Source organism: Boleophthalmus pectinirostris, unplaced genomic scaffold, assembly GCF_026225935.1.
Source record: "Boleophthalmus pectinirostris isolate CB_2022bp ecotype Guang Dong unplaced genomic scaffold, ASM2622593v1 HiC_scaffold_2, whole genome shotgun sequence".
Classification (NCBI taxonomy): domain Eukaryota; kingdom Metazoa; phylum Chordata; class Actinopteri; order Gobiiformes; family Gobiidae; genus Boleophthalmus; species Boleophthalmus pectinirostris.
Window position 1 is genome coordinate 28,196,996 of NW_026571152.1, and position 19,402 is coordinate 28,216,397.

At 37.3% G+C, this 19,402-nt stretch overlaps 1 protein-coding gene across 1 annotated transcript in view; it reads left to right on the top strand.

Moving 5' to 3' along the window:
• The window catches only part of cdh13 (cadherin 13, H-cadherin (heart)), a 326,125-nt gene that overhangs the window by 60,653 nt on the left and 246,070 nt on the right, over positions 1 to 19,402 (top strand). The window contains exons 4-5 of the mRNA XM_055155478.1: positions 8,688 to 8,693; positions 10,562 to 10,714. Of these exons, the coding sequence (XP_055011453.1) occupies positions 8,688 to 8,693; positions 10,562 to 10,714 (159 nt within the window). The remainder of the gene's footprint in view (positions 1 to 8,687; positions 8,694 to 10,561; positions 10,715 to 19,402) is intronic.

The following is a 19,402-nucleotide window of genomic DNA, read 5'->3' on the forward strand; positions in this document are numbered from 1 at the left end:
TGCAGTTTATTTGTGAAAAAAGTTTGAAAATAGACCATTTAATGACAGTGCGTCTTATAATCCAGAGTGCCTAATAACCCGGAAAATACGGTAATCAGAAAAGTTACACAATGCACCTTTAAAGTCTAACCTGAGTAACAGAGCTTCAGACAGAGCAGTGCCGACAGTTAGAATCAGATTGTTGATGGCATCTGCTGCAAAGTCTCAATTTTGGTTTTAGGTGAGTTTGGAAAGGTGGAATAAAACACACTTCAAACACTTGGCATCTGTTTTTGCCGTGTGTTTTCTGTGAAAGATCCAGTTGTAGCGTGTGCACTGTGACACTTGATAGCAGACAGCCCGCGGGCCCCAGTCATTTAGTCTAATTGATTCTCCTAATTGTGTGAGGAGCAGCAAAATGTTGTTATGCCTTCCTCCGCCTGTCTGTCTCCCAGCATGTTAATCATCGCTGTTTGTGTGGAACTTAGCCGCCAGTAACTTCAAACCGTCTGTCATGGTTTCCAATTCAGACTCGGACCCCAGGACAGGCTCCCCATATGTGCGCTACATTTAGATGAGAGGGCTGAGCAGAAGAGTGATTAAAAAAAGAAACGTGTAAAGCCTTTTAGAAGAAAGCTGTTTATGTTTGACTTATAGACTTTGTTCCCTGGCACCTAAAGGCCTTTGAAACTTTGCCAGTATATGAGTGCATCTTTGAAAGTACAGTTGTTTTGATGATGTTCTATTTTTATTTTCGCTGTAATTTCTCTAGTAATATAGGCTATATAACCAAATAACTGGTCCAGCATTGCAGTGACAGACAGTTTAAAGGTACATTGTGTAGCTTTTCTTGTGGAGGGTCCACTACCTGCTTGTCTATTTTTGCTTTGCCTGGAATGTTTCATGGTATGATATTTAAGGTAGCCACTAGGTCTTAAAAGTCTTAAAAAGGTCTTAAATTGTATATTCCTAAATTAAGGCCTTTAAAAGTCTTAAATTATGTTGTTCAGGTCTTATTTTTTTTTTTTTTTACAAAGGTCTTAAATTTCATTAGCCTATTTTTTTTTGTTTACATGAGGCAGCAGTTCAATGTTAAATGGAGGGAGGGGAAAAAACCCAAGAACAATGTGAAATAACGTAACGTGAATGAATGTAATTTGGAGTATGCGCAAATAATTCTTTGATTTTTGGTGTCAGTAGCAATGAGTAAACAATCAGTTTCGTCTACACTGATCAAGACGCAAAACTCTGGTCAGATCTGCTCAGGTTGTGTGTGTGTTTACGTCACATACATCACCACCGAGCTGCCTGGCATGAAAATCCAATCGAATTTTGCACACTTTTGCATCACCATATGCACGCAGATTTCCTCCCTAAAATGCTTGTCTAAACGCGGAATAAAAAGTGAAGACCCTGTGCCACTTTTGTGCCTTCTGTTAGGACCGTCGTCATATAAAGGTAGCCTTAGATTCTAGATATGGTACCGGTAGTTCCTTGGTCATTATTAGAACTGGATCTGGTGTTTTTCCCCCTGCATAATGGGTGTAGCTTTGGTCTTAATTTTCATTTAAGTTGTCTTAAAAAGTTCTTCAGAAAGTCTTAAATTTGGGGTAGTCAAACCTGGGGATGCCCTGATATTAAATATGTACATCTAGCATTTATTCATTACAGGTTTTTCTGTTGTTGAAAAATAAAATAATTCCTTCTGAGAATAAGGGCAACGCTCCACAGATCTGAGTAGGTAGCGGACCCTCCACTAGAAATGTTACACGGTGCACCTTTAAGCCAGTTGATCTCGAACTAAAAAAAAAAAAAAAAAAAAAAAAAATATATATATATATATATATATATATATATATATATATATATATATATATATATATATATATAAATAAAAATACATAAATACATAAAATCATAATCATCATAATCATAACTCTGAAATAGGTCTACCAGATCATTATTAAATCTTAAATTTTTTTTGACCTGGTATATGCATAAACCCAATTATTTTTCTATTATTAACTATTTTCCTCCTGCTTGTTTCCATGGAAATGCTGTTCCTTTGACTATTCTTCCACTGTATGGCATAAAATGCATGTTACATACTGTATCTTCAAGCAAACTCTATGCAAACTAACTAACTAACAAACCACTTCACCACTGGTACCAACACCACAGTTATAGAGCCTGACATGTGTGATCATGATTCACAATCAAAACTATCATGCAGTGCTAAAAAAAAAAAAAAAAGAAAAAAAAGTGCTAATTTACAATTTTACTTTCCCGGTGTAATGAGGACATCCAAAAATAATTTAAGGCAAAAAACTAATTACAATAGGGCACTGTGTTCCCATCTTACAGACAGGAAGCACCAGTCAGAATAAGAGTTGCAGTAGTCGCAGTAACAGCAAAGTTTTAGTTCAGCTTTACTTTATTTGACTGGCTCTGGACTCTGCTCTTGGCACTAGAGCCCTGCCTAACTAATCAGAGCCACTTAATTAGCACTATTGTTTTAGTGCTGGCTGCTGGTGAGCACTCTGCTGGGACACTGCACATCCCACTGTGCTTTGCCGCGCTTGCCCACTTGCCCTTTCTCTTCCATTAACAGGCTCAGAGTGGCACCACAATCAGGCCCGGCGCTGGTCAAGTCCGGACGCTGTTTGGACACTGGTGCACGGCATAACACAGGGACTATCAGTGATCTCTCTCTCTCACACAGTCACACACACACACACAGAGCTGGCTCGTCCCTGGAGGTGTTTTCATGGCCAGTGACTGTGGAGCGCAGCTGGCAGTGTGACCTTGGTGGGGATAAGAGAAGCACCAGGGAGGGAAGAGCCAGCTTTCACAAAAATACACAATCTGGAAAGTCAAACCGTCACCAGTTTTCTGTCAAAATCCACCAGAAACATGGGGTATGAGAACGTGTTGGCTGTATCATAACTCATCAGAATGAAACTAATCCAATTTGTTCTAATTTCCCCAGCTTGCTTCTCAAATATTTCAGCGTTTGGTAATATTTCAAAATAACTACGACTAGAAAACATAGCTGAAAAGTTTTGAGAAGTTTTGAGAAGTTTATATATAAATGTGTAGATGTACGTATATGTAAATGTAGAGAAGGTTGCTCATGTGGACACTGTTTTTGCAATCAACACATTTTTGGCTCCTATCCAGAAGCCATTTTCAATTTGATGATACTGGCTTGAGGGACTAAGATCCATTGTCTTGACTTATTATAATGTACTTGTAAGTATAACAGGTAAAAGTAATTTGTTTCTCCTGCCATTCCAGGGGGTATTAACTGGAATCCGTGTATCATTTGTTCATTCATTTTTTGATATAAAACCAAAAATAAGAAAATGAAAAAACAACAATTTTCTTCATTATTTGTCTCCAAAACTAAAATGAAAAAAATGGATATCGATTTGTTTTTTTCAGTTTTCGATTTTGTGTTTAAGTGAATAATAGAAAAAAACAGATAATGGCCGTTTCCCGTTTGCATGACTTAAACTGCGACACCGGACTTTTGCAGTGCATACGGATTGAACCAGGACTGAACCAGGACTAAACCAAAGCTAAACCAGGGCTAAACCAGGACTGTTTTCAGTCCCTGTCTGGTCCCAGTCTGGTCCCGGTCTCAGTCCCAGTCTACGTCACGTTCTGTTCCTGGTCTAGTCCCGGTGTCAGTCCCAGTCTGGTCCCAGTCTCAGTCCCGGTCTGGTCCTGGACCTGGTTTAATCAGTCTGGCTTCACAGTTTAAATCAAGAAAATGGGAAATGTCTGTTTTTTCCATTTTTCATTAAAACACGAAATCGAAAACTGGGAAAAAAACAAAACAAAAACAAATCATTATCCATTTTTTTCATTTTGGTTTTGGAGACAAATAATGAAGAACAGTTTCATTTTCTTATTTTGGTTTTATATTGAAAAACAAATGAAGAAATGATACACGGATTAACTGGACAGTACGGTCATGTATAGGTATAGGAAGTCATGTAGCTATAATCATTAAAGGTCCTATATTACACAAAATGGATGCCTGTGAGCTTTAAATCATGTTATAATATCCTCACTAAAACATATTTGGAGTTGTGTTTTGTTTCATTCACACACACGTGTCAGTAGCCATTTATTATTAGTCTGTCTTCATCTCCAAAGCTCAAAATGCTCTGTTCCACGTTGTGATGTTATGGTGGTAGTTTATAAGTTAACATCTACCTTTATGTTTGTTTAGAAGTGACTGAGAATTCCAGAGCTGAAATGATCCAAATTATTCTAGTGAAGATGTATGGAGTTTTAAAACACAGTGGAGCACTTCATGTATTACCACGTGCAATCAGAAGGTAGAACAGAGTGTTTTCTGTTTGAGAGAAGAACTCAGCCTAAATATGTATGCTTTGTGTGTTAAACATGTGTGAATGAAACAAAACACAACTGCTGGTATTGTATGTTTGTGATGAGGAAACAACATTATAACAGATCAGAAAATAGAGAAGTTGTTTACTGGTAATATTTCTGCAAAAGCAACAGACACCATTTATGTTTCTTGCATATTTACACACACAAACACACCACACACTCACACAGAGACCTTTCTTTTGTCTCCCTTTCGCACCTGACAGGAATACAATGCTCCAGGTGAAGGTGGGAGTGATACTTCCAACTATTAAAGGTGCTGACACTTGTAGCTCCGTTCTGTAGGTGTTTGGCTTTCCTCAGCAGCAGCAACAGCAGCAGCAGTAACAGTGTGGATCCGTGTCATCTCTGTGCACTCACCAGCTCCAGCTCTTTCATGTTCAGACTGGGCTGATGAGAGCTGATAGAAAGAGGTGAGACTCTACCCTCTACCCTCCCACATGTGTACGCAGTCACAGACACATGTGAGTTCCCGCAACTTAGCTGGTGTTCTGTCTTCTAACCCAGTTTAAGACTCGCTGAAAATCCCTGCAAGCATACATATGAGCTAGAATCTGAATCTTATGTATTCAATAGTTTCACAGTGACAGATGGTGAAGTGTTAATGTGATTATGGTTTATATCGTATGGTTATGTACAGCATTTATCTGGCCGGCTAGAACCATATGCTTTGACAAAACGTTACAGAGATGAGTGGATGTGAAGCCGTATCCTGTTTGCTTGATTTCAGAGGGTGTGATTGACAGGAACCAATCAGAGAGACACATGCTCAGTTTGCTTCAAAGACAAGTGTAGCTGCTTACACTAAAAATCTACATAAAGACTGAGAAACAGCATGGGTTTTTCCTCAGAATCAACAGTCGTGACACCAAACTATTACTCATCTCATGTAAAAGAAGTTATATAGTTTGTTTTGAATGTTATGAGAGGAGACTTCTGCATTTGAGACACATGCTACAGATGAACAGCTCTGGTTTGGTTGTTTGGAAGTTTGGAAAGTTTTATCATGCTCTATGGTCTGATAACAGACCCTTCTGGACCTTCTGACTAGAATGTAGAAACGGGCTGACTGGTCAAGCAAGTTGTTTATGTGGATAAATAGTTAAGTGTCTTCTACAGGGTGGGTGGAATTTGCATTTTTTATTCATTTTTTTCTAAATAGTCTAATGAAAGAAACTCTGTTCTTATTTCTAAACATCATTCCATATGGAGTTGGACATGTATGTGTGGGAAATTCTGTGGCATTGTTTCATTCCTCTACCTCAGAGCTAGCCTGATTCATCTCCCGGTTTCACTTCATTTTACTTTGTAGAAACCTTCTGACCTTGCAGCATTAGAATTCATTTGCTCTACGGTAGGCGGGTACTTTTTTCCTTTAACTAATCGCTGCTATTTGGTAGTCACGTATGTAATGCACCGCTATTGGGGCTAACTGGTATATTAAGCTTTTCCCAAATCCTGTAGGAAGCAGGGCAATGATGTCTTTCCCCTCAATAAACTTCACCAAACATTCTCTTTGTTCCAGCTTTAAATCCCCAATCTCGGGAATCGTTGACAACACAAAATGTATGGCTCTTCGCTGATTGGCTGGTGCCCAAACTTGCACTTCCGGGGTTTTTGCAAACCGTCTGTTGTATTTTGATTCCTGACGTAGCTGAGCGGAGGCAGTAGGTGGTGCCAGCTTGGCTACCTCAGAGCACCACTATAATACTGTAGCACCTCTGCCCCCCCACATCTGAACAACCCCTACAGTGGAGTGCTTTAAGTCTCGTTTTAAAACCCACTTTTTTTCTCTGCCTTTTAACACTGCGTGAGTTGTGTGGTCCTCTGTGTCTTTTATTTATTTTAATATTTACTGCTATTTTATGACTTTTATGGTTTTTGCTTTTATTTGATTTGACTGGTTTAATTGTTTTAGGACTGGTGTGACCAAATATTAGCAATTTACCTTTTAGTTGTCTTCATTTTATGATTTCAGTGCAGCACTTTAGAAGCTTTGTTTGTAAAATGTGCTATAGAAATAAAGTGGATTTGGATTTGAACATGCAGTACATTCTTAAGACTGTAGGGTAAAACCATTTCTGAAACCATGGCTGACTGTCCACACCTCATGGGACCAAAACCTGGCTACCTGAGGATTTTACTTCTTTCAAAATAAAAAAAGGGGGAAAGGCTCTGAAGGCTTGAATCCACTGTGGAATGTCAAATGCAATTCCCCCCCTCATTTTTTTGTATGTGACATTAACCATTACTGACCACATAAACAATTAAGTAGAATTTGCTTTCAGAACAGCACTTGTAAAGGATTCAACGGTATCAAAATAGACTTACAGCAAAATGGGATATTCAGTTTAAAGTTTGCAAAGTGAATATTATCAAAGTGATGTAGTTAGCAGTTTTTCCTAGATCAGAACCAATGTCATGTGCTATTTTTTCCTTATATTCAAAGTATATTCCATACACTTTGAATTTTGATGGCCCATAGTGAAAAAAAAATTGAAGTTTATCAGTACAAGTGTCAACCCTGGGATTCACCGAAGGTCCATATTTATTTATTTTTTATTTTTTTATTTTTTTTGCTTTCTCAATAAGAACACCCTTCATATAAATACATAAATAAATAACAACAACTTTATAGGTATTTTCATTTTTTTCCCCCTTTCATTTCATATATATCGCTTTGGCTGGCTACCAAATTTAAAGGTTCTATATTACACAAAATTGTCTCTTGTGAGCTTTATTCCATGTTATATTTTGGTTACCTCTTCAAAAACACACCTCAGGTTGTGTTTTGTCTCATTCACACATGTTTGATTAACCTTTAGTTCAGTGAAGATTGGCAATTCCAGGTCTGACTTTATCCAAAAGATTCTAGTGAAGGTGAATGGAGTTTAAAAACACAATGGAGCACAAAACTCCAAGTATGATTTTGATGAGGAAACAACTTTATAACATAGCTTACATAATAGCGTAATATAGGCTCTTTAAACACTACTGACGTCACAAAAGCCTCTGATTTTAATTAAAAGAACAAGTGAAACCTAAAATAGAAGGGATGAAAAAAGGAGGGAAGTGAGATAAGACAAGCCAAGTGGGACATGATGAGCCAATAATGAGACACATAAGTGTACGAGAAGTGAAGAAGGGAGTAACAAGCGGGGAGCAAAGGAGTGTACAGGGCTACAGTTAGTGAGAGGAGAGCTGGAGCTGTCCGTGGTGCTGAATCCTCATCTTCTATGCTCTGTGAAGTGAGCAGTAGAAAGAGCATCATTTTAGCTGCCACCCTCATAAAAGACACTCTCATTATAGGTGACCTCATGCCATCGCTGTGATTGGGACTTGAGATCTTTTGACATGCAGGGCCACGCTTACAGCCGGGGCACAATGTGGATGTTCTGTTGATACTTTGCAGCTGAGGGCTTCGACATTCCCCGGTGGTGTGACGCTAACTGAAAGCACTACTCTGTTAGAAGTCACTGAAGTTAGAGTTTAATCTGAGCTTCATTTATAAAACAAATCTGACCAGAAGGACTTGACTTGGTTGGAACTACAACAGCTCAGATGATTCGTGATCTTAAAGTCTCTCACACTTACAAGTCTCAAGCTATCCAACAGTTTTTTGGTTAGTCACTCTCACTTTTTTTTTTTTTTTGAAAATCAAAGTAAACAGGACCACGAACGCTTGTATCGATCACAAAGCTCCTGAAAATGTGTTATTTTCTGTTTTGTATTTTTTCTTGAGACTATATTATACCATTTTTGTCAGTTTTTGCTACTGTGTGCATTGTGTCACGTTGTTGAACATTCTGCCAATAGAGATTCATGTAGAACACCCCCAGCATGGAGTCACTGCAAATTATCAATTGCTTATGATGTTTTGTACATGAAAAACATTAGCACTTTTGGTACTAATAACAAGCTCATTAACAAAAAACGTTTAGATCATAATTCCTATGTGCTAAGATCATAATTAATCAGCAATAATGATGGTTTATTACTGGTTTATTACAAGGAATGTGTTTGTAAATAAGAACATTAACAGGAGTCCACAAAATACTTAACTTGAAATGAACTACGTACATGTTTGCATATTAGCATTATATTTGTTTAAAAGTGTACCCTTAAGTTACCGTACATTTGTAGGTACTAAACTTTTATTGTTTTTTTTGTTTGTTTGTTTTTTTTTTTAGATAAAATTTTACTCTTATCTTAAATTGTTTTCCTGCTAATTGTGCTCTCTCTTTTTCTTTCTATGCTTCCTGGACACCTGTTGATGTGGAATCCAGTCACATGTAAGTAGATATTCTAAATATGAGACACACACGTAGCTTGCATTACACATTTTACGTTATACAAATATAGTAAACATAACTACAACTTAATTTAGTTCTTCCTCAATTGGGAAAAGCAATTTTGTGGAGACTTTTACCATTTTTTTCCAAGTTTGTTCCATGGAAAGCTTATTTTTACATGGAGCTGTAACTGAATGTGCTTTATTCAAAAGGGCATGTATGACATAACTCATTTTAAATTCTCCAGCTGATGAACTCAAACTCTGATCATTTATAAATTATTCATTGAACATCCATCATTTTGCATAATTTTATACCAGTGCTCTCAAATGAGTGCATTTCTTCACAGCTGTTTTTTTTCCTCTAAAACTCAAGAAATCATCTTTTTAAAGTGCTAGATTGGCGCTAAAGAGGGTCAGTCTGCTGTGATTAGTAATTCAGTGTGATTTAGTTTAGGGTTAAGGGTTATGAGAATGGTTAAGTTAGAGTTTGGTTATTAAGTTTAAAATCAAGATGCACCGTGTAACTTTTCTGGTGGAGAGTTCGTCGCCTGCTTTTCTCCATGGAGATCTTATTGCGTTGTCTGGAATGTTTCACAGTATAGCATTAAACACTTCTATCTTCATGGAGACCAAACTAAGCCAAGTCACAGGACAGATCTGTGGAGAGGCAGCTTTGCTCATAGTCAGAATGCCTGTTTTTCTAGATATTTTTGAGCTAAAAAAAACACCTGTAATTGAATAAATGTCAGGTAAATCTATTTAATGTCATACTGTGGACCATTCCAGGCAGAGTAATGACATATCCGTAGAAACAAGCAGGTGACAGACCCCCAAACAAAACATTGCATAGTGCACCATTTAAGCAATTTTAGAAAGTTGTTATCTCATCAAAAACATACTTGGAGTTGTGAGTTGGTAGCAGTAGCAGTAGTGGTACTAGTAGTAGCAGTAGTACTAGTAGTAGTAGCAGTAGCAGTAATAGTAGTAGTAGTAGTAGTAGTAGTAGTAATAGGAGGAGGAGGAGGAGCAGTAGCAGCAGTAGTAGTAGTAGTAGTAGAAGTAGTAGTGGCAGTAGTAGTAGTAGTAGTAGTAGTAGTAGTAGAAGTAGTAGTGGCAGTAGTAGTAGTAGTAGTAGTAATGGCAGTAGTAGTAGTAGTAGTAGTAGTAGTAGTCGTAGTAGTAGTGGCAGTAGTACTAGTAGTAGTAGTAGTAGTAGTAATGGCAGTAGGTGTTAGTAGTAGTAGTAGTAGTAGTAGTAGTAGTAGTAGAAGTAGTAGTGGCAGTAGTAGTAGTAGTAGTAGTAATGGCAGTAGGTGTTAGTAGTAGTAGTAGTAGTAGTAGTAGTAGTAGTAGTACTAGTAGTAGTAGTAGTAGTAGTAATGGCAGTAGGTGTTAGTAGTAGTAGTAGTAGTAGTAGTAGTAGTAGTAGAAGTAGTAGTGGCAGTAGTAGTAAGTAGTAGTAGTAGTAGTAGTAGTAGCAGTAGTAGTAGTAGTAGTAGTAGTAGCAGTAGTAATAGCAGTTGGAGTACAAATAGTAGTTGCAGTAGTAGTAGCAGTAGGAGTACTACTACTACTAGTAGTAGTAGCAGTATTCATTCACACATGTTTGAGTAACCCTTTATTTTCAGTCGTTTAGTTTATGTGTATGTTAATCATGTAAATGGAACAAAACAATCTCCAGGCATGTTTGTGATGTCGAAACAACATTATAACAGATGAGAAAATGCCATAATTCGGGCCCTTTAAGGTTAAGAAAGCTCTAGCTGCCAATCTGAATTTACACAATAAAAAATAGAACAGGCTTTTGCGAGCAGCGCGAGTTTACCCATAACTACCAGGCTCTGACCGTCGATATTGTGTGTACAGGTGATTTCCATGGAGAGGGCGGGCAGCCACATCTTCCAGCTGACAGGGCCGGGTGCTGACCGCGACCCCAGAGGTCTCTTCACTATTGACATCCACACAGGAGACGTGTCTGTCAGCCGCTCACTGGACCGCGAGGCCATAGACTCCTACCAGGTCAGAACAACTCACAGTGTACCTGCCCATTAGTGTGTCCAAAAGTCTAGACACTGACACACTGACTCGCACGGCTCTGTTTCGACGTGCTTGGATCACCCAGAGATAATAAAATATGAATATTTAGGACCTATGTTTGAGAGATGAATATTAAATAAAACATATATTATAAATGTACTATGTAACTTTTCTGATGCGGTGTCAGCATGGAGATGTTGTTGTTTTTCTTGGTGGAATTAAATCTTTATAGCTGGGTTTCACTTGACATCATGCATGCTATAGGCCAATAATATTTAATACTGATGGGGGCAAATCAAGTAAATACAGTTAAAATGTAGGGTTTTTGTTGTAATATAGCAAGTTAATGGGTAGGGATGTGCAAAAATATTGAAATACCAATATATCGCACCGTTTAATGTGATGATACAGTATTGATATCATGGGCTGCTGTATCAATATATTGTCAAGAGTATTTTTTGGTATATTTTGCTCAATTATTTTGTTACAGTGCTACAGTTTTGTTGTTTGTTTAGAGGAAGGAAACTTGTTTATGCAACACATTTGACATTTTCACTGTTTTGATGATTAAAATGTTTGTGTTTCATATTCAATTTGCACAAGAAGTGGTTTAACAAAGACTTTTAGTCTCACAGCCGTGATTAACCATTATTTTTATTGAACCATATTGAATCAATTTGAAACATACCTTATGGAATCGAAAGTGCACTGTATTGAGGTATGTATCGTATTGGCAACTTTTTTATGATACACAGCCCTATTAATGGGTTTAGTCAACAAAAGAAAAGATTACATTAAAGACTTGTGAATAAATTTTTGGATATTTCATGACAAAATAGTCAGATGGGGGGCAAGAGCTAGTTTTCCCTATTGAATACATTGTACTTTGCCATGAAATATCCAAAAGGTAAATTGCCACATATGGAACCTGATAATTCCTATTGATAGATAGATATATTAAGAAATAACATTTTAAACAGGTAGAAACAAAAGAAAATGACTGTGCAGGAGAGAATGAGAATGATTATAAGATCATCTCCCCTATAAACATGATTTTATCACAACAGTCATGAACAAGTTGACTTTCAGTAGTCCAAATATTAACTATCATTACAAATCAATGTTTCATTTAACTGTCTTTTAAAATAGCCCAGTGAGAAAATAGATTTGAGAGTCTGGGTTGGATTATTCTAGAGGGTCGGCCCTCTGAACTTGAGTGTTCTTTGATTTGTGGAAGTTCTGCACAAGGGAAGATAAAAACCTCCGCAGTGTCTCGTAGTACAGGTGTGAACATCTGAAGAGTACATGAAAAAGTTGTCAAAAGATCTGGGTAAAGCATTTGACAAATGCACTTTCTTACTTATACATGAACAGACAAATACAATATATGCTGACATTAAATATTGTCAGAATATTGTATTTTCAGAACAGAGGAGCAGATGAGGGCAATCTGTGTGAATAATTCAAAATTCTTAAAAAATAAATATTTTGTATTAATACAATCTTGTTGAGATATGTCTTACATGTAGTGCCCCAAACCATGTTACAATACATGACGTAAGGATAGATTAAACTATAATATAATATCATCATGCATGAAACATTTATATAGGAGTGAACTTTACTCAAAATATCAATAGATTTCATCATTTTATTACTGACTAGACCCAAGGCCATAATATATTACAACAAAGCTCTGCAGTTGAGCAATACTGAGAATGCACTGATGTCATGCTCTCAGATGGGGGACATGAGCCAGTTTTTCCTATTGATTACTTAAATAATATATCCAAAATAAAATATCCAAAAGGTAAATTCACAAATGTTGAACTGGATCATTTCTGTTAGTGACTAGACCCAGGAACTCATTGTATGGCAACAAAAATCTGTGTTTTGACAATATTAATTTTAGCTGTGCACCATCTGTATTAAATATTATTGACCTATAGAATGTTGTGAAGTCATCTGAAACCCAGAAATTAGTGTGTCCAAAACTCTAGACACTGACACACTCTCACTGCTCTGTATATATGTGCATGGAGTAAACCAAACCAGACCATGTTACAGGTCAGATCTGTGTAGAAGCAACCTCGCTCACAGCCAGAGTGCCTGTTTTTCTAGGAATTTTTGAGCTATAAAACCACCTGTAATTGAATAAATGTAAGATAGATCTGTTTACTCTGGAATACTCTGGAATATTCCACACAGAGCAAAGACATACCCATAGAAACAAGAAGGTGATGGACCCCCAGCCAAAAAGTTACATAGTGTACTTTTAAATAAAGCAAATATCATGAACACATTATGTGCTGGTGGGGGGTCTGCTATCTGATTGCATTGAGATGTTGTTGTTTTGCCTGGTGGAATTAAACTTGTCTTTATACTAGGATCAGTGAGAAGAGAATTATAATGCTAACTGCAGCGCATAATAATTTTTTTGTAACTGCACAGGTAGTTGGGCAACAGTTAATCACTGTTCTGTATCACTGTGCTGTGCAAAACACCATAGCAATGGATAAGCAAATGAACCACTGTTAGGAGAAGAACAGGAATATATTAGAGAAAAAATGTTGTCAGATTTAAAAGTGAACTCTTTTCAGTTTGTTTTTTTCAGACCATGGTATAAGCGGCTTAAGCTTCCTCCTTACTTAATGCATTTTTTCAATTACATGTCTTTCTAAAGCTTAAAAATACCGAAAAATCATGCATTCTTATTGTGGGCCTCTCCACAGATCTGACCTGTGACTTGAACTGGTGTCACCTGATTGCTACTATGGAGATAGAGAAAGGCATTTGGAATACTCATATAATTTTACTAGGGCAAACAGGACAAGCTGAATTTATGCATGAAATATACTGGGTCTATTTAAACAAATACCATGAGAACTGCATACGGCCCTGGAGTGTTACCACTGTGTAATAACTGCACCTTAACTAGCTTTAATAGATGAAAAAAAAAAAAAAACTTCATATAGTCAATTTAGAATGATTCAGGCTCAGTAGGATTAGGGTTGGGACCTGAGAGCTATGACTACGGTGTTAATAAAGTAGAAAATAGTTCATAGTGTACTTTTATCTTTTATAAAGTGTTATATGAAGTTTAGATATGGGTAGAAAACAAGGATCTGTGTGATTCTAGCCAGCAGCTCAAACAGCATAAGGTTCTGGGTGAGGATTTGGTAGAATATATGCTTCACCGAGTACCACAGTGTGCTGTTGTGATTGTGATCGTGACCAGTTCATGAGCTTTTGTTTCATTTTGCCTCTAGACACATTTTTGTATTCTGAGTATTTGTCTTAAGTTTCTTTTATTCAATGTGGAAGTTTGTGTTTTCTTAACTGTAGGAACAACTTATTTGTTGCCAGCGCCTGGAGGCTTTCTCTGTAACAAAACATTTCCTCAAATATAAAGAGTGAGTCGTAGGCTGTGAAAATCTTTAAGTGACTAGTGATTTGATTTGATCCTGTTTTCTGAAGCCAGACGAGAGCCAGGGTGTTCAGTGGGATGCAAGCTGTTGATAAGCTAAGTGGGTTTAAGAAAACTCTAAGAAATAAGTCACTTGGTAAATAGCAGCAGATGTTAGACGATAGGGAAGGCAAGAGCATACGCAAATCCTCACCAAACTGTGTGATTTGCTTTTTCTTTCTTGATGCCTGGGAGGACAAATGTCTGAGTCAAGTTGTTTACATGCACCTTTGCACAGAGCAGGGTTAAGTTTATCAAAATATACACAACATCTTTCTACTTCTACATTTAATTCTGCTGGCAAAGATGCAAACTATTAATGAATTGAGATGAGCCTGTCTGTTTGCATCAGACCGTTCAGAAGAGAGAAAGAAATGGAAAGAAGATGCTGTTAGTGCTGCTGATGTGGTGAAGGAGTGACGGAGTGATTGTAAAGACTTTTTTTGATTGCCTGGAGAGTCCAGTATGATATATCTCTGTATGTTTTATTCAGAGGGATCTCTATCTGGTCACTACTCCCTCCTCTGCTCCTTGAGCCGGGCTCGTGCACTCAGAATTGCTTTGTGTGTGTGCGGGTGTGTGAAACAAAGGAGCTCATTGTTCATACTGTATATGATTATGCATAACATTATGATTGACTAATCACCTGTCAATCACACCCATCTGAATCTGGGGAGATTCAGCAGATCACATCCTCGTAAAGTCTTGGAGGAGTGTGTATTCTGGATCCCATGTTTTAGATATTGTTGTCTATGAATATTCCCAACTCACAGTGTTCCACAGTTTCCAATCACTTTCAGCGAAAGCCATCCCAGATTAGGTTAGATTAAATAGGCTAATCTATGAATACAATTTATCTTAAGTATGTTAAACGCAGACTTTGAAAACAGTAAAAGATCACTAAATGTTAAGCACATATGCAGATTTCTAGATACAGTTTTTTACTAAATTGAACATTACCAATGCACTGTAATTTCTCCTTCCCCAGTGTAAGTCTGCTGCTCCATGCCTATAGGACACAGATAACACTAATTCCACCACACACTGTGCTTTTGTATCTTAAATGCACTTAATGAGTTTTGTGCTCAGTCAGCACAAGGGCTGAATAAACTCACAGACACTTCTAAACCCTTATCCAATTGTTTCTGCTCGTATCTTATCTTACACGGACACATTATTAAAACAGCTCCCTATTGACTGCAACAAAAGTTTGCACAAGGTGAGACAATTGGGAAAGTTTAAAATGATAGAAAAGTGAATGTAAATGCATAAAGAAAGAAGATGAAAAGAGACAGCAAAGATGCACAATATCTGATGAACTTATTTTCATTAAAAGCAAATGTCTCTAGGTATAGAGTTAACTACAGTGGCTTTCTCAAGTCCCAGTGCAGTTCTGGAGTAAGATAAGCATGATTTATTAGAACTGCTATGGGAGCTCTCCATTGTTAGCCTGTACATTAGCTTCCTAAAAGAAACTGAATCCACTTGAAATCCCTTATCTTGGTGTCAGATGCTTGTTTGCACAGTGTAAAAACCTATTGAAGCCTCATCCTTCACAGATATGTCTCCTTACATTGTGGCTGACCTGCTGCCTTATTCACCATATCACTGGCTCTGTTTGGGATTGTGGTTAGACTTGTAAAAATGCGATTTGAAAAATGCCTATCGAGCTCTGGCGTTTAGCCGTTTAGAAGCTGACAGTCGACAAAAATGATGGAATACGTGTCAGCCCTCCTGAGATGCTTATTTATAACCAGCTTCATTTCTGTGTCACTCAGGAAACAATACAAGCATATACGACCAATTCGATATCAGATATGTTTAGCAAATAAAACTACAATGGAAAACAGGCAGAAACATGTGAATAAATGTTATTTCAAAAAGCTCATAAATTCATTCTGTCTAGACTCTTCTTAATTCTTAGATTAGAATGGTTAAATTTAAATTAAAGGGCCCATATTACATGTTTACACAATTTTCTGGTCAGTTACCTCATCATAAACATACATGCATATTTAGTTTTTCTCTCAAACAGAAAACACTCTGTTCCCCCTTTGTGATGTCATGTGGTAAAACAAGAAGTGCTTCACTGTGTTTTTAAACTCCATACGTCTTCACTAGAATCATTTGGATAATTTCAGCCCTGGAATTGCCAATCTTTACTCACTAAAGGTAAAAAGAGCTGTTAACTTGAACAAAACTCCAGATATGTTTTTTCATGAGGTAATCACATTCTAACATGGCTTAAAGCCTGCAAGAGTCAAGTTTGTAAGTCAAGTACATAATATAAGATCTTTTAAATATGACTGCAAAATTGATGAGTGAATGCAGTGGATTTACAGTCAAATGGTGTAGCCCTTAGAAGTCATTGAGTGTAGCCTGAACTACAACCATTGTTTTTAGGGTTATATACACTTTATTTCATTGAGGCTGTCTGTACATCTCTACTGTTCTTCAGTACTCTGATTATGACAGTGCAGCAGCACCAGCTTCACATGCTGTACATTCTTTTGATAATAACAGATAAGGCAGAGTCTCAGACCTTTTATTATGTGTTGTGTGTTCTCCCAGACACACTGCTCATCTCATTCATTAGAAGTGGTTCCTGATTCACCATTGTGCTGTGTGAAGAAAGTGCATTAAATATTTAAAGTGCATTTTATATTCATTATTAGTCTATACTTTTTACCAGAAAAATGAAACTCATTGGGCTGGCTAGAGCAGTTATGAAACCTCCTTTGTAGCATTGTTATAAAAGCAGTGACATAATACAGTATTTGAAAGTATTGCAGGAGTGAACAAGACTTTGTATTGTTGTTCTTAAGCACAATGGAGTCGGAGGGGTCATCTCCAGGCAGATGGAACATGTGAATCCTAAGCAGGCTATTACGACAAGCGCTGAGGCAGACAAACAAACCTGTTAAAAGTAAATATTTGTTGCGGATGGAAAAACAGCTGGGCCACATGTTCACAAGGATTTAATGTCAAACATTATTTTCTTATTAGGCCCAATTAGGGTGAAAATGAATGTTAATGAGATGGAAAATGGAACGGATGGGGAGGGGGGTGTTTGGGGGAGTGGGGGTCAGACCACAGTGAGAGGAACAGCCCTAATTGGTTTAGAACAGAGCCAAGATAGAACATGGAGTGATAAATAACAGGCTTGTTTACACAGGTAGAGAGTGACCTCTGGCAGTACAGGTCAGGCCCAGTGTACATATGGGAGCGTGCCTCCCTTTCTGTTGCACACATTTGTTTCCACAGTTGTCATTGTTAACTATAAATATTACTTTATTCATTGATATTGTTTACAATGGAGACAGCCTATCCTATAATATTCTCCTCCCAATAGATACACAACTGTGTAACAGAAGTATTATTATACCTAAACTATATTATTTCCTTTAATGGTTCATGGTGGTCCAAAGTTATGGATAATTTGTATAAATACACATATGCCAGAGTGGAGAGGAGGAAAAAGTAAATGTACTAAGTTTTCAAATGACTTTTTTAACCCTGCTTCTGAATGCAGCATACCAGTCGTATATGGAAGGTAAAGGTAATATGTGCAACTGGCCTTTTCATGCTGTAGTACAGGACAGAAAGTGGAATCCTCCCTGTGATGCTCAGTGACAGTCCATCTAAAAGGGCCGGCTCCCTGTATTTTCTCTGTCAGACACCAGCCCACACTCACTCTCAAAAACACCATATGGCCCTATCTGACTCTCACAACTGACAGCTGTTTAGACTTTTAGATTTTTAGAGAACCATCAACTTTCATTTTGCAGAGCCCTTCATAGCGGCTTTGTTAGCCTGTCAAGCACATGAAAATATTTTTTTCCAATATCTACCTATTTTTGCCAAAGTTGTCTGCTCTTGGTTCAGCCTCCTTGATACGGTTTCTTGAATGGCCCTATAAAGCATTTCTGTTTGTGACACCATTGTCTAAAATATCGTGCAAACTATTCACTGGACCACAGACGGTGATCAATACACTGAATCATTACAGTGAATGTTACAAATGTCTAAGATCTCCACATCTTTATTCAGGCTTGGTACATAAATGGATGTTCTGCCTCACACTAAAATGTTAAAGGGCCCATATTACTCTATTTTCCAATCTATTTTTTTCTCATCAAAAACATACCTGGAGTTTTGTTCCATTCATACATGACACATAAACCCTGCATATTTAGGCTAAGTTCTTTAAAATGGAAAACTCTTTTCCACCTTGTGATGTCATAAGGTAATTCAGGAAGTGCTCCACTGTGTTTTTATACTCCATACACTTTCACTAGAATCATTTGGATAATTTCAGTCCTAGAATTGCTACTGAACAGGTAAAAAGTAGCTGTTTACTTGAAAACCACCACAACATGACATCACAAGGTGGAGCAGAGCATTTTGAACTTTGGGGATGTAAACAAACTAATAATAAAGGATTACTCAACATTTGTGAATGAAACAAAACACAACTTCAAGTATGTTTTTGAACATTCCCACATGGCTTAAAGCTCACAAGGGTCAATTTTGTGTAATACTGGACCTTTAAACCTTAGTATTGTGGAAAGTTTTTTAAACTTTCAAAAAGCAGTACTTTTAGTTATCTGGGCCAATTCAGTCCTGAGGGCCAAGATAAAAGAGTGTGAGGGCCACATTTGGCACTCAGGCCTATAGTTTAGATTCCAGTGGTGTAAAGGTTCTGTAGCAGTTATAAGATTGGCTAAGTTCCATCATAAGAAATAAAAGATAAAAAATAAGTCTTTGTGGTCCTCATAAGCACACTGTAGTTTTTGTTAAACCAGGGATGAAGGACCACGTTACATTTCTCAGATTGTTAGTTTTGGTGTTTAGTAATTATTATGATTAGGTTATTGTAATGAACTACAAGAATTTCTAGAATTTCCAGTAATACAACAAACCATTTAACATTGTAATAATATTCATTTCAGCTTTCCCTCAGTTGTATTAAAGGTGCACTGTGTAACTTTTTGGTTGAGGGTCTGTCACCTGCCTGTTTCTATGAATCTATGCCATTGTTCTGCTTGGAATGTTCCACAGTATGACATTAAACAGCTCTATCTTAAATTACAGGTGATTTTACTGCTTAGAAAGACAGGAATTCTGATTTTGAGCGGGTTTACTTCTTGACAGATCTGACCTGTAGCTTGGTTGGGTTTGGTCTCCATGAAAACAGAAAGATT